Genomic DNA, 11931 nt, shown 5'->3' with positions numbered 1-11931 from the left:
AGTAATGACACAGGTGGTGGCTCCAAGAGAGGCAGGGGAGCTTATTACGGTGCCAATATCGAGAAGGAGCTGGCCATCAAAAAAGTTACTCATTTGAAAGTAGAGTTTGATAAAGAAACTGGAAAAGCTATTCAAAAGTACGGCAAGTGGTTCAACAATTCTATGGCTCGTTATTTGCGTAGCACCGTACCCCCAACTACACTAGCTTGGGAACAAGTAAAACCAGCTGATATCGAAGTTATTCGAAAGAGACTATCTGTAAGCATTCTTTAAACCTTTAATAACTCATTATTAAATATTTTGTCTATCTTCAAAATATTTTAACAAATTCCAATTTTAATTGTGATTTTAGGAAAAATTCATTTATCCAGAAGACAATCCAGTAATCAACGATGCCATGGTAAGACAAATGCAAAAACATCTGACTGATTGGCGCCACACGATGAAGAAACACTGGGTAGATGTTGGAGGAGAGGTGGACAATGAGAGAGCGAAGTCAAAACCTTTTGTGTCGATCACTTCTTCTGATTGGGCAGTTCTGTGTGATTTTTGGGTTTCTGATTCTCACCAGGTATGCCGTACATTTTACATTAATTTTTAATTATAAAATTACAATTTAGATTAATGAGTACTGTTTTCTTTTTGAAGCGTATATCGAAGAAAAATAAAGAAGCTCGAGCTAAAATGACCATACCAGGAGGACACGGTTCCAAATCCATCGTTGCCCATGTTTATGATCACGTAAATTATAATAACTTATATCCTTACATTTACGAAAATATTATAAATGTCACAATGTTTAAATAATTTGCTTTTTTAGATGGACCCATCTACTGGCCAGCTCCCGAGCATGATCGACACATTCGAGCACCTGCACAAGAAGAAGGATAAGTGGATTAGTGATGCAGCGGCGACAAAACATGTAAGTTGCATAACCTTAACTAATTTATGATCATTTAACTTTAAAAAAGTTTAGTAAATAATTAATAAATATTAATTATTAATTGTTGTTGTCAATTAGTAATTATTTATTAATTATTAATTAAATTTTTAAAAATGAAATCTTTATAATCTATGTGCCAATATTTTTATGATTAATGATTGTGGACTAAGATAAAAAAAGAATGTAATTAATGTTGTCCCCGTATCAGGGAGCTTGTGGACTAAAGTAAATTTGGTCATGAAAATCCATATCTGAATCAAAAACATGTAAATATAGTTGATGTATATGTTTGGAGACGTAAATTCCTCATTAATGGAATTAACTGCACTTACCGTATATATCAACAACATCTTCATGATTTTGATTCAGATATGGATTTTCATGACCAAATTTACTTTAGCCCACTTGCTCCCTGATACGGGAACAAAATTAATTACATTCTTTTTCAGTCACTGGTCTGCAGTCATTAATGATAGGATGTTGGCAGATAGATAATAAAGTTATATTTTATATGTTGTTATATTAAAAATTTATAAGTTAGGTTTTCAAATAATGTTATATTGGAATTCGAAATACGTGCTTTTTATTGTGCAGAATGAGATGACCGAACGTCGAGCATCGCAGAGTACGGCCCCTGCATCATCTGCTGCTTCTTGTGTCGGCGATAATGTCGACGGTCATTTCCCGCCTGATATGGATATTGTCACGGATGTCCTTGGACCCCGCTCGCGTTATAAGAAAGGGTTTGGGGGGTTGCCTAGGTTGAAGGCAATTGGCGCAAAGAGGGCAGCATCTTCGTCAACTTCTCAAATGTCCGGGCAATTGCCACCTGAAGTGGACACCATTTTGCAGCAAAATCAGGACATTATGCTAGAAAATCAGAACCTAAAGAAGCATACGACTAAACTTGAGAGTCGTCAACGGCGTCAAGATCTCCTGCTCAGTGCTTTGTTGAAGCAGGTTGGTCAATTGGCTCCTGGTTTTACTGTTGACTTACCAGACCAGGATTCGGACGAGGACGATGATGCTGATGGGGGCGGGAATGATGAGGCGGCCAGTACTCATTTGTAGAACTTTTTTTCTATTTATTTAAAATTTAATTTATGAGACATTTATTTTACTAAATTACTTTTATATTTTAATGTTTGGTGGAGACAATAAATATTAATAGTTGTAATTTTTTGTTTATTTATTTATAAAATTTTAATTTTATTTTTATTTCTAATTAAATAATATTACTAAAAAATTAAATAATTATTAATATATTAAAATTGAAAATTATTAATTAATATTAATATATTGAAAATAATATTAATAATTTAATACAAATTATTATTTTAAAAATACTTTTACCGGCGCAAAATTACGTCGGCAAAGAGTTTCAATCTTACCTTCACATATACACTTTTACCAGCGCAAAAATGCGCCACTAAAAAATTAAACTATTGCCGGCGCATTATTGCGCCGCTAAAAGTGTTTTCCACAATATCGTGACAGATTTTTTTTCCGGCGCATTTATATTTTCACCGGCGTATTTTTTCGTCGCCAAAAAAGTCCATTGCCGGTGCATTATATTTGCGTCGGCAAAAGTGACATTAACGACGGAGATACGACGCAATTCTTTGCCGGCGCAAAACCATACTTTTGCCGGCGCAAATTTGCGCCGGCAAAAGTCTCCTTTTTTGTAGTGTTTAACTCTTATGATTGATAAAGGGTCTCAAACTCCATCTCATATTAGTTGATAATGGCGGACGGAAGTCTCCATCCATGGTGGCTTCCATGGCTGCCAAGGAGAAGGGAAAAGAGAAAAAGAAAAGAAAAATAAAAAGAAAGGAAGAAGAAGGTATCGGGAAGGGAGAAGAAAATGGACCAATAATTTTGAATAAAAATATAGTGGAACCCATCACTTAAAAGAAAAAAAAATATAATATATAAAAAAAAGGTGGGTTTTACATATTTTATGATTCTATGTATGATGATTTAATTTCATTAACATAATTTCTATATAATGTTAGGAATTATTTGATTAGATTTTAACATATATTAATGGTAAATTATCTTATAATAAAATAAACAATTATTTATACCTATTTTTTTCTAACAAGAATCAAAGTGTGACCTAGCCTCACTCAAGTTATTATAGATATTACATAACTGTCACGACTTAAGACTCATGTGTGTGGCACTTACTAACATTAATTATCTATATTATAAATTACTACAACGTTATAATCACTATTAATAATGTGTTACCCTGTAATTAGTCCAATTTACAAAGTTTATGATGTGTGTAAGTATAACTTAAGCATGGAACATAACATTCCATAATTTATATATAGATAGATATAGATAAATCAAGCTTCAACATGGAGAAGTATACAAAAACATATTATAGAAGGAGTCCTAATTAATTTCATACTGAAGTGACGCGATCTTTGGTTTCAAGCTGCCCATTATCTGCAGAGCTCATCATTCGACGCAATTTAATAGACAGAGATGGGGAAATAATGGGTTTGCGCTCGCTCAACTGAATAAGCTTATAAAACCATGAGCCCATCAAAGTTCCCATAACTGGGCCCACTATGTACACCCACAACCCTTTGTACTCCCCACTCGCAATCGCCGGGCCCAGTGTTCTTGCTGGGTTCATCGATCCACCTGACACTGGTCTGCTCAACACCAAGAGTTGATTTTGTTAGATGGATACAATATAAAATTTTTATATATATTTGTTGTAAGATTTATCCCTATTTTTGTCATTAAAAATTAGCCAAATAATCTAAATTTTCTTACCCAGCTAAGATTGAAGTAATGCACACTGCTGAACCCACTGCTAACCCTGCAAGCTCTCCTACCTGCAGCATTAAATCAATAATTTATCTAAGCAATGTTTAATTGTATGATGAGCGTAGTTATTTATTAACAGTTCATGTATGAGAAAGATTATTAATAGATATTGTGATATCATTTTGGATTAATAATGATATTGATCTTACAGCTTTGGCATCAGTTGCTACAGCTGCGGTGACAAACATCATTGAAAATGTTACGACAATCTCCATTCCTAAAGCTTGAGCATCAGTTCCAGAAGGTGTGGTAGTGCCAATATTATCTATTGGGTACAAAAGTTCTCGCAACGTTAATGCTGCTGATATAGCTCCTGTAAATTGAGCAAAAACGTAAAATGGGACCTGCAAATTCAACAACAACAAAAAATATATTAAATTTTCCTATATATTTATAAACATTTTTAATCAACTTCGATTAGGACATATTTGTTCATAGATAGTTTCACACATGATAACATCGACACAATTATATTAATTACGTATACATAAATGTCCAACTTTTTTTTATAGCTTAAGCTAGTTAATTATGTTTGTCAACTTAATTAACCGAGAGATGATGCCCTATTGTTTGTTATGTTTTTATTTTCATTGACCTCTTATATATGTTGTTTGGTATACTTAATTAGAGATCATTTCCCTTAAACACCATCCTATATATACCAGACGAAACGTTTTAGTAAACTTATTTTTATTTTCCATGACTGCTTGTCTATATTAAGAAGAAAACAACTTTTTCCTTAAATGTAGTACTAAAACAAAAATTTATGTATTTTATAGTGAATTATTGCATTTTATAACGTATGATGCATTGATGTCACATCACATCATCAATGAAAATTACTTAAAATATATGTGTGTATAGTTATATATACATATACATAATATTAAATTTGAACCACCACTAGCCGTCTTGGTCGATCGTTTAGTACAATTGCTGTATATACATCGATGACTATCCGTTTGTGGTTATAGTTTAACACCCAAATTAAACAAATAAATAAAGGCTAACCATTTGACCACTTGTGATGTTTTCAACATTAATTTGTGGCTTAGATGGGTGTCTTGTGAAGCTCTCTAATATAAAATAGTACCATAGGATTTTATTTATATATAGTTAATCTCCATCGTTAGACTCCAAAAGACAAGAGGGGAAAAAATTCCTTTGTGTTTATGTTTTGTCGCATAGTGAAAGGTGTGGAATTAATTCTTAACCGTGAGTTCCATCCAAATATTTCTATAAATATTGTTACAAACTTCAAAAAAGTTTTAAATGGCACAAATTTCGTTGACTTCTTAATTTAGTGTCTCATCAATAATAAAACGAAGTAACACACCAACTCACAGCACATTATTTTTTAAAACATATATATATTTTTTTTCCTTTTTAAAATATAAGTCTATCATGGTGTCAAGATTAATTATATAAGTGATGGAGATACCAAACACATATATTTTTTAAAAGTTAAAAATAAAAATTCTCAGCACTACTTAGAACTATTTTGTCAATATTTGATGTTGGATATACATGTGATCTTTCCTATATTTGTATCTTATTGTCATGATAATATATTCTTTTATTTTCATCAATCATGATGAGCATAATAATAGTTATGTAATTGGAATCAACATTATATAATATGTTTATGTTTAGATTTAGATTTATGTTATAGTGTGTAGTGCTAAATATATTTAGTACTGCTTTTGAATCAAACATATTGTATTAGCGTACCTTATTATTCAGGTCGGTTGCCAGGGTTAAAATAAATATCGCTGGTTTATCGAAATAAAAATGAAGTTGTTCGAGTGATTTAAAATGAAAATAAATTCTTTAATTACTAGTACCAAAATGTCACTAGTATGAGACTTCGGTTACTGAATTCTTTTACTATTCTCTTATATGTATCGCTTTAAATCTACATTAAATTGTAGTTTATGTGCTATTTTACAAATATTATTCTTAATTTAATTGGATTCTTCGATTATATATAATATTATATACCTTCCAAATTTGATGTATAGTGCACCAACAACTATTTGACATTTAATTAATAAACTGGATACAAAAATTAAGAAAATTACCCAGCCAACTACATAAACGCACATATATAATTCCTAGCAAAACTGGGGTTATAGAAAGATAACTAAACGCAGTGCTTTAAATATATATATATATATATATATATAAGATTTTGATATTACATATTATGTTAAAATTTAATTTATAAAAAATTATATATAATTGTTTAATTAAATAAATTGAATACCTGTTTCCATGGAAAATGTAGAAAAGTGGCAAAAGCTAGAGTGACAGCAGGATTCATGTGTGCACCAGAGATGTGGCCCACAGAATATATCATCACCGTCACAATAAGGCCACCGGCAATCGATGCTCCCAGCTGAGACACTCTCCGATTATCACTTCCACTAATAGCAGCCGCACCACACGTCATAAACACCAGCAAAAACGTCGCTACGATCTCAGCCATTACCTATTTATACACGCACACACATATGTATATTTATAATTAATTACTCAACGATTAATAATCTTGTTATAAATATAAATATACTGCAGAGAGGCCATTTGGTTAATTAATTGGTACCTTTCTAAGAAGACCAGATTGGTAATGGTCCTTGGACAGTTTCCAAAGACGGGAAGGGCTAAGATAAACTTGATGGCTCTTAGCTGGGTTCTGAACGGACACCAAGTCGTTTAGGTTCTCATCGGTCAAGTCATGATCTCTCTCCATCGATTGCTCTATTCTGTCCATATTACGTACACTATTATTATTAGAGATCGACAGTACTCTTGATCAAAGTTTTCGAAGCTTGATGGGATATTATTATTTGTGAGGCGAGGCCGGCTAATAAAGACTGATCGATCAAAGTACTATATGTATATATAGCTACGTACGTACGTAGTTAGTTAGGCTAAAGAGCTGGCCATCGCTGCAGAGAAAAATTAACAAGAGACCTAGCTGGTAACTGTGTAAGGGTAGAGGGGTCGATCGATATATGGGTGCTTGGAAGCAACTCGACTACCTAATTATTTATATATATAGATGCAAAATTTATAAGGCTGCTTTAATCGACAATATTGTCAACATGCAGTAGGAAAATAACAATGTCAACACTTTACAATATATACTAGTACCTACCAGCTAGCCAGTCTGCCTCCATGTAAAATAATAGTAATAGTCTTCTTTGCATGAGTATTTGTTAATTATAAATGTCTAGATGTAGACTTTGAGGCCTCTTATTAATTTATTGCAATTTGTCCCTACATATCATCACATGAGAAATAATATATAGGAGTTTATCAAAATAATGTTGATTTACAATCATTAATATATAAAAATGATATTTACTTGTAATGTATAAAATGATTTAAATTTGGAAGGCGACAGAAATAATACATACATAGAGTTCTCTATAATAGTGATTGAGAAAAAACAAATATATATCACTATTTGAAAAAAAAAAAAAATCTTCTAATTATTGGAATTTAGTCAAATAGCTATATATTGTTTTTATTTTTCACAAGACAGCCATATACTGTTTAGTTGAATGTAACTGTGAATATATATTCCAACCACCTACAATTTGAATTAAAAAAAATCCTTTCATACCGAACTATTTATTAATTTTCTCTCCTAATTTCTTTTTGTTCTTTAATATTTCTCTTCCAACAATTCAAATGGCTAACTCAATAACAACAGTTTCATAAGGAAAATCAAAACAGGCTACAAGACAAGATTTTCTTTCTAATTAAATTAGAATTATTATATATGCCTAATGTCAAGTATTTAAATAATTTTAAGAGATATTTTGAAAAAGAAAACTTTAATCTTGGATTGAAAAAAAGGTCATTATTTTATCTTTATGTGTTTGAATTCCCATTTTCCACTACAAAAAACAGGGCATATACCGAGAACAAATGTCCTCGGTATAAGCCCAAATGTCCTCGGTAAATCCTCTACCGAGACAATGTCGTCGGTATAAAGTTATCGGTACAGCCGCGTCGGTAAAACAAAACTTCTACCGACGACATTAAGAATGTTCTCGGTATAAGTTTTACCGAGGACAATGTCCTCGGTAGAAAGTGACAAATGTCATCGGTACAACCAACCCCAATTTGTCATCGTGCTGGTATATACCGACATCTTTCTGGTATATACCGAGGATAATGTCCTCGGTATAGACTTTTCCCGAATTTTTTTTTTATATTTGTAATATTTATTTATTTAATTTGAATTAAATATAAAAAAATAGAATAAAATTAAAACACTTATATTAAACATATAAATAAAAACATAAGAGTATGTTTGCTGAATCAAAATAAAGAGTTGTGTTAAACATGATAATGTAATAGTCAATTGTAATAAAATTCATACATAAGTCCTACTGAGTCGGTGCTCCAACATCGGGATCATCGGGTGGTGGTGGGGCAGATTGAGATCCCGGGGTGATACAATGAGTCCGGACATGCTCCTCTAACTGTCAAAGACGCTCTCTCATCTCAGACAACTCTTCATCTCTAGTTTGTGAAGGACGAAAATCAAATGGAGTTCGGTCCCTTATGTTAAGGATACGTCCATATCCTTTCTGGTGGTCCCGTCGTTTTCCGAAGACAGTTTGTACCAAAGATATGTCTTCATCTTCAGGCGCACTCGAAACTGGTGTGGAACTCTCAGTATCAGTTGCCTGTGTCTGCTGTGTGTCGCGGTATGCACGCAATTCCTCCTGTGATACAATGCATAATGTAATTAAAATTTTGAAAAATGTTTAAAAAAACTTAACGTACCCAAGTATTTTTGGCTGTCTCTGTCACCCATCCTGTGCCTGATTTATGGTGAGTATCCATCCAGCTATCCGGGATGGACTCAAATTGCCCAGTCTCTAAATTGCACTGTCATGTACATATATTTTTATAAAATTAATAATTCAACATAAATAAGAAAAATAAACTAAAAAATAATTAATTAACTAACCTTTTTATAGCGTAGGGTTGGGATTGACTGAGAACCTCCATAGCTAAGCTCTTTCAGTTTCCTTCTATTTTCCTTGTTGACCACAGAACGTTTCTGCAAAAAGTTATCGTTAGTAATATATTTAATTAAGATAGTTAAGTTTAGCAAGAAATTAATACCGTAATTTCTGGGCGTCGGAAAAAATCAATTGCTTTTTGCCACTGCGTATCCGTGCAACCACCATAATGATTTTGTGGCCCATTAATCGTTAAATGATCTTTAATATCGTACTTCCAGTCAGAATACTTTTTAGCACACGAAATATCAATGCCTCTCAAGATCCCAGGCATATGCCCGTCTCCATATCTAGTATGCCAAATATCAAACAAATCATCCTAATTTACAAACATTTATTAGTAAATATGATATATAACATAAAATGAGAATTAACATAAAAATACATAAACTACTTACTTCCAAATGTGCAAGTATTCTTTCTTTCGAGGCATTTGGTACTTTTGACCATTGAGGACAGTCCGGATCTGTGTATTGTCGAACAAGTAATCCGAGCTCTCTTGAGAAATTTGAACTGTACTCTCCGATCTCTTTATATGTTCTCCCCCGCACATCCCACTCGAGAGGGAGAGGACGCCCCAACTGTTCCTTCTTTTCCCGCGTGTTCAATCCTTTATGGCGTCCACGTTTATTTGGAGGCGCTATTGTATGCAAATTCAATATTTTAAAATTAATATGGATTAATTGTTAAATTTTAAGGAGTATATCAATGTGTAAAGTATTACCTCGTTCACAATCAGCTGGGATATCTGACGGTCCACGTGGAGGATCGCATCCTCCACCATCACCCTCGTGAGATTGAGCAATAACATCAGCCATATCTGTCAAATTAATCGATATTAAAATTACATTTATCAGTTAAAAATGACAATATAAAATTAATTATTGTTAAAAATAATTACTTCAACATATTATAAAATTACCACTTAATTATCACTATAATAATCTTCACTATCATCATCGGTTTCTATGTGTTCATCTTCCTCTTCATCATCTTCATATTCAACCTCCTCCTCCTCCTCCTCCACTTCCTCTTCCTCTCCCTCCTCTTCTTCTTCCATTTCCTCCTCCCTCTCCTCCTCAATTGCAACATTATCTATCTCAACAAATTGTAATGGAGCCCCCGTACGTTCAAAGCTGATTTGTGGCAACGGTCCAAGATCAACGAATAATTGGAAATTAGAGGAACTAGTGTCGTGCATAACATCTACTTCTACATCCTCCGCTTGTTCTTCAACTAGTAGGATGTCCCACACATTTCTGTGATGCACTTCTTGGACGACTTTCCAATAAGATTTATTTTTTAAGGTCTTCAATGTAGAAAACTTGGTTAGCCTGAGTTGCTAAGATAAATTTATCATCTTTGAAGGCCTCCGAACTGGTTTTGATACTCGTTATGTTTTGCTCAAACTTTAATCCTGAAGACCGATTAGTGTCAAACCATTTGCACTTAAATAATACAACAGAACAACCAGAAAGATAAGACATCACTAAAACTTCTTCCAACTGGCCGTAATAAGTACTATTTTCGACACCCGCTACAGAGACTCCACTATTTTGAGTTTTGCGATTCTTGTCCCTGTCATAACACAAAAATCTTACTCCATTTACAACACACCCAGGGTACGACGCAACACGAGTTGAAGAACCGTTTGCTAAAGAGATTAATTCTTCATCTACTTCCAAGGATCTTGTTTGTCGAAGATGATAAATCTTATTATAAAACCAATTAGGAAATTCCTTTCTGTGTAATTGGTCTAGGTTTTCAACACCTCTAGTCTGTAGAATTTCCCTATGCTCTCTGCAAAAAACAAAAACAACTAATTTAAGAGCTACTAATAAGTGTTATAATAAACATGCAATGAAATGATGAACTACTTTAATTACTTACCGAAGATATGGCAAGATCTCATTGCAGTTGTTTAGAATATACCAATCCGCTATTTTCTTCACTTCATCTTCCAAAATTGTCAATGATTTCTTACCAATTGGACGACCTTGAGATCGAAAGACCGACATCTTTTTAAGTGATGGACCAACATCTACATTTCGGTATGGACGATTGAACTTTGTCTCAACACCTTTCAAGTACATGGAGCAAAATGTTAATGCCTCATCAACCACATATCCTTCTGCTATTGACCCCTCTGGACGTGCTTTGTTACGGACATAATTCTTCAATTTTTTCATATACCTTTCAAAAGGATACATCCACCTCATGTGAACCGGTCCTCCAAGTATTGCTTCTTCCGGTAAATGTATTAGTAGATGGACCATGATATCGAAAAAAGCAGGTGGGAAAATATTCTCTAACTTGCAAACAATCTCAACAATTGAAGTTTTGACTTTTTCTAAATCTGAGACTTTTAGAGTTCTCGCACAAATCAGCTTGAAGAAAGTGCATAACTCAATAATAGTTGTACTCATTGATTTCTCTAGGAATGCATGCACACCAACTGGCAAAAGGCGTTGCATAATGATGTGACAATCATGCGATTTCAAACCAGTTATCTTATTGTCATTATCAATCACATTTTTCCTTAGGTTAGATCCAAAACCATCTGGAAACTTCACTGATTTAAGAAATCGACAAAACTTTTGGCGATCTTCAACAGTGAAAGTGAATTTGGCCGCAGGCTTTTGTATCCGACCATTCAACTTCCTCAGCTGTAACTCTGGTCTCATCTTCATCTTCTCCAAGTCTACTCTGGCACTAACTGTGTCTTTGGTCTTATTCTCCAGCCCAACTATTGTGCCTACTAAACTGTCGCACACATTTTTCTCAGCATGCATAACATCTAGATTGTGTCGCAACATTATGTTGGCCCAATATGGGAGCTCAAAAAATATACTTTTTTTCCGCCAACCAACTTGCTCTTTTGTACGCTTTCTTTTTTGGCCGCCATAACTGACATGCTTACCAGGAAGAGAATCAGGTATAAAACTCATTTGTGTGAACATTTCTTGCATGGTTAATGGCTTTGGTGGTAATCTTTTTTCAACGACACCATATGTCTTCTTGTCCCTTCTAATGGCATGTTTGATTGGTAAAAAATGTCTATGACCATAAAAAGCAACCTTCTTTTGTAAATGA

The 11931-nt window shown here is 33.5% G+C and overlaps 1 protein-coding gene across 1 annotated transcript; it reads right to left on the bottom strand.

Moving 5' to 3' along the window:
- Positions 1–3178: 3178 nt before the first annotated feature.
- Positions 3179–6675, bottom strand: LOC133816088 (aquaporin NIP2-1-like). Its single transcript, XM_062248768.1, has 5 exons — positions 6396–6675; positions 6057–6281; positions 3940–4134; positions 3737–3798; positions 3179–3612 (listed from the first exon to the last, which is right to left on the bottom strand). Exons 1-5 carry the CDS (start codon positions 6561–6563, stop codon positions 3357–3359), a joined length of 906 nt encoding a protein of 301 aa, XP_062104752.1. The 5' UTR covers positions 6564–6675; the 3' UTR covers positions 3179–3356.
- Between the last annotated feature and the right edge of the window lie 5256 nt (positions 6676–11931).

The sequence above is a fragment of the Humulus lupulus genome, chromosome 2 (assembly GCF_963169125.1).
Source record: "Humulus lupulus chromosome 2, drHumLupu1.1, whole genome shotgun sequence".
NCBI classification, from domain to species: domain Eukaryota; kingdom Viridiplantae; phylum Streptophyta; class Magnoliopsida; order Rosales; family Cannabaceae; genus Humulus; species Humulus lupulus.
The sequence above is the reverse complement of the archived record's forward strand: the minus strand, read 5'-3'. Positions and strand labels throughout refer to the sequence as shown.

Coding starts and splice junctions, on each gene's coding strand:
- LOC133816088 (XM_062248768.1), bottom strand. CDS start 6,563: ATGGACAGAATAGAGCAATCGATGGAGAGAGATCATGACTTGACCGAT. Junction 6,282..6,395: donor AATCTGGTCTTCTTAGAAAG/GTACCAATTAAT, acceptor GTGTATAAATAG/GTAATGGCTGAGATCGTAGC. Junction 3,799..3,939: donor TAGCAACTGATGCCAAAGCT/GTAAGATCAATA, acceptor TTAATGCTGCAG/GTAGGAGAGCTTGCAGGGTT.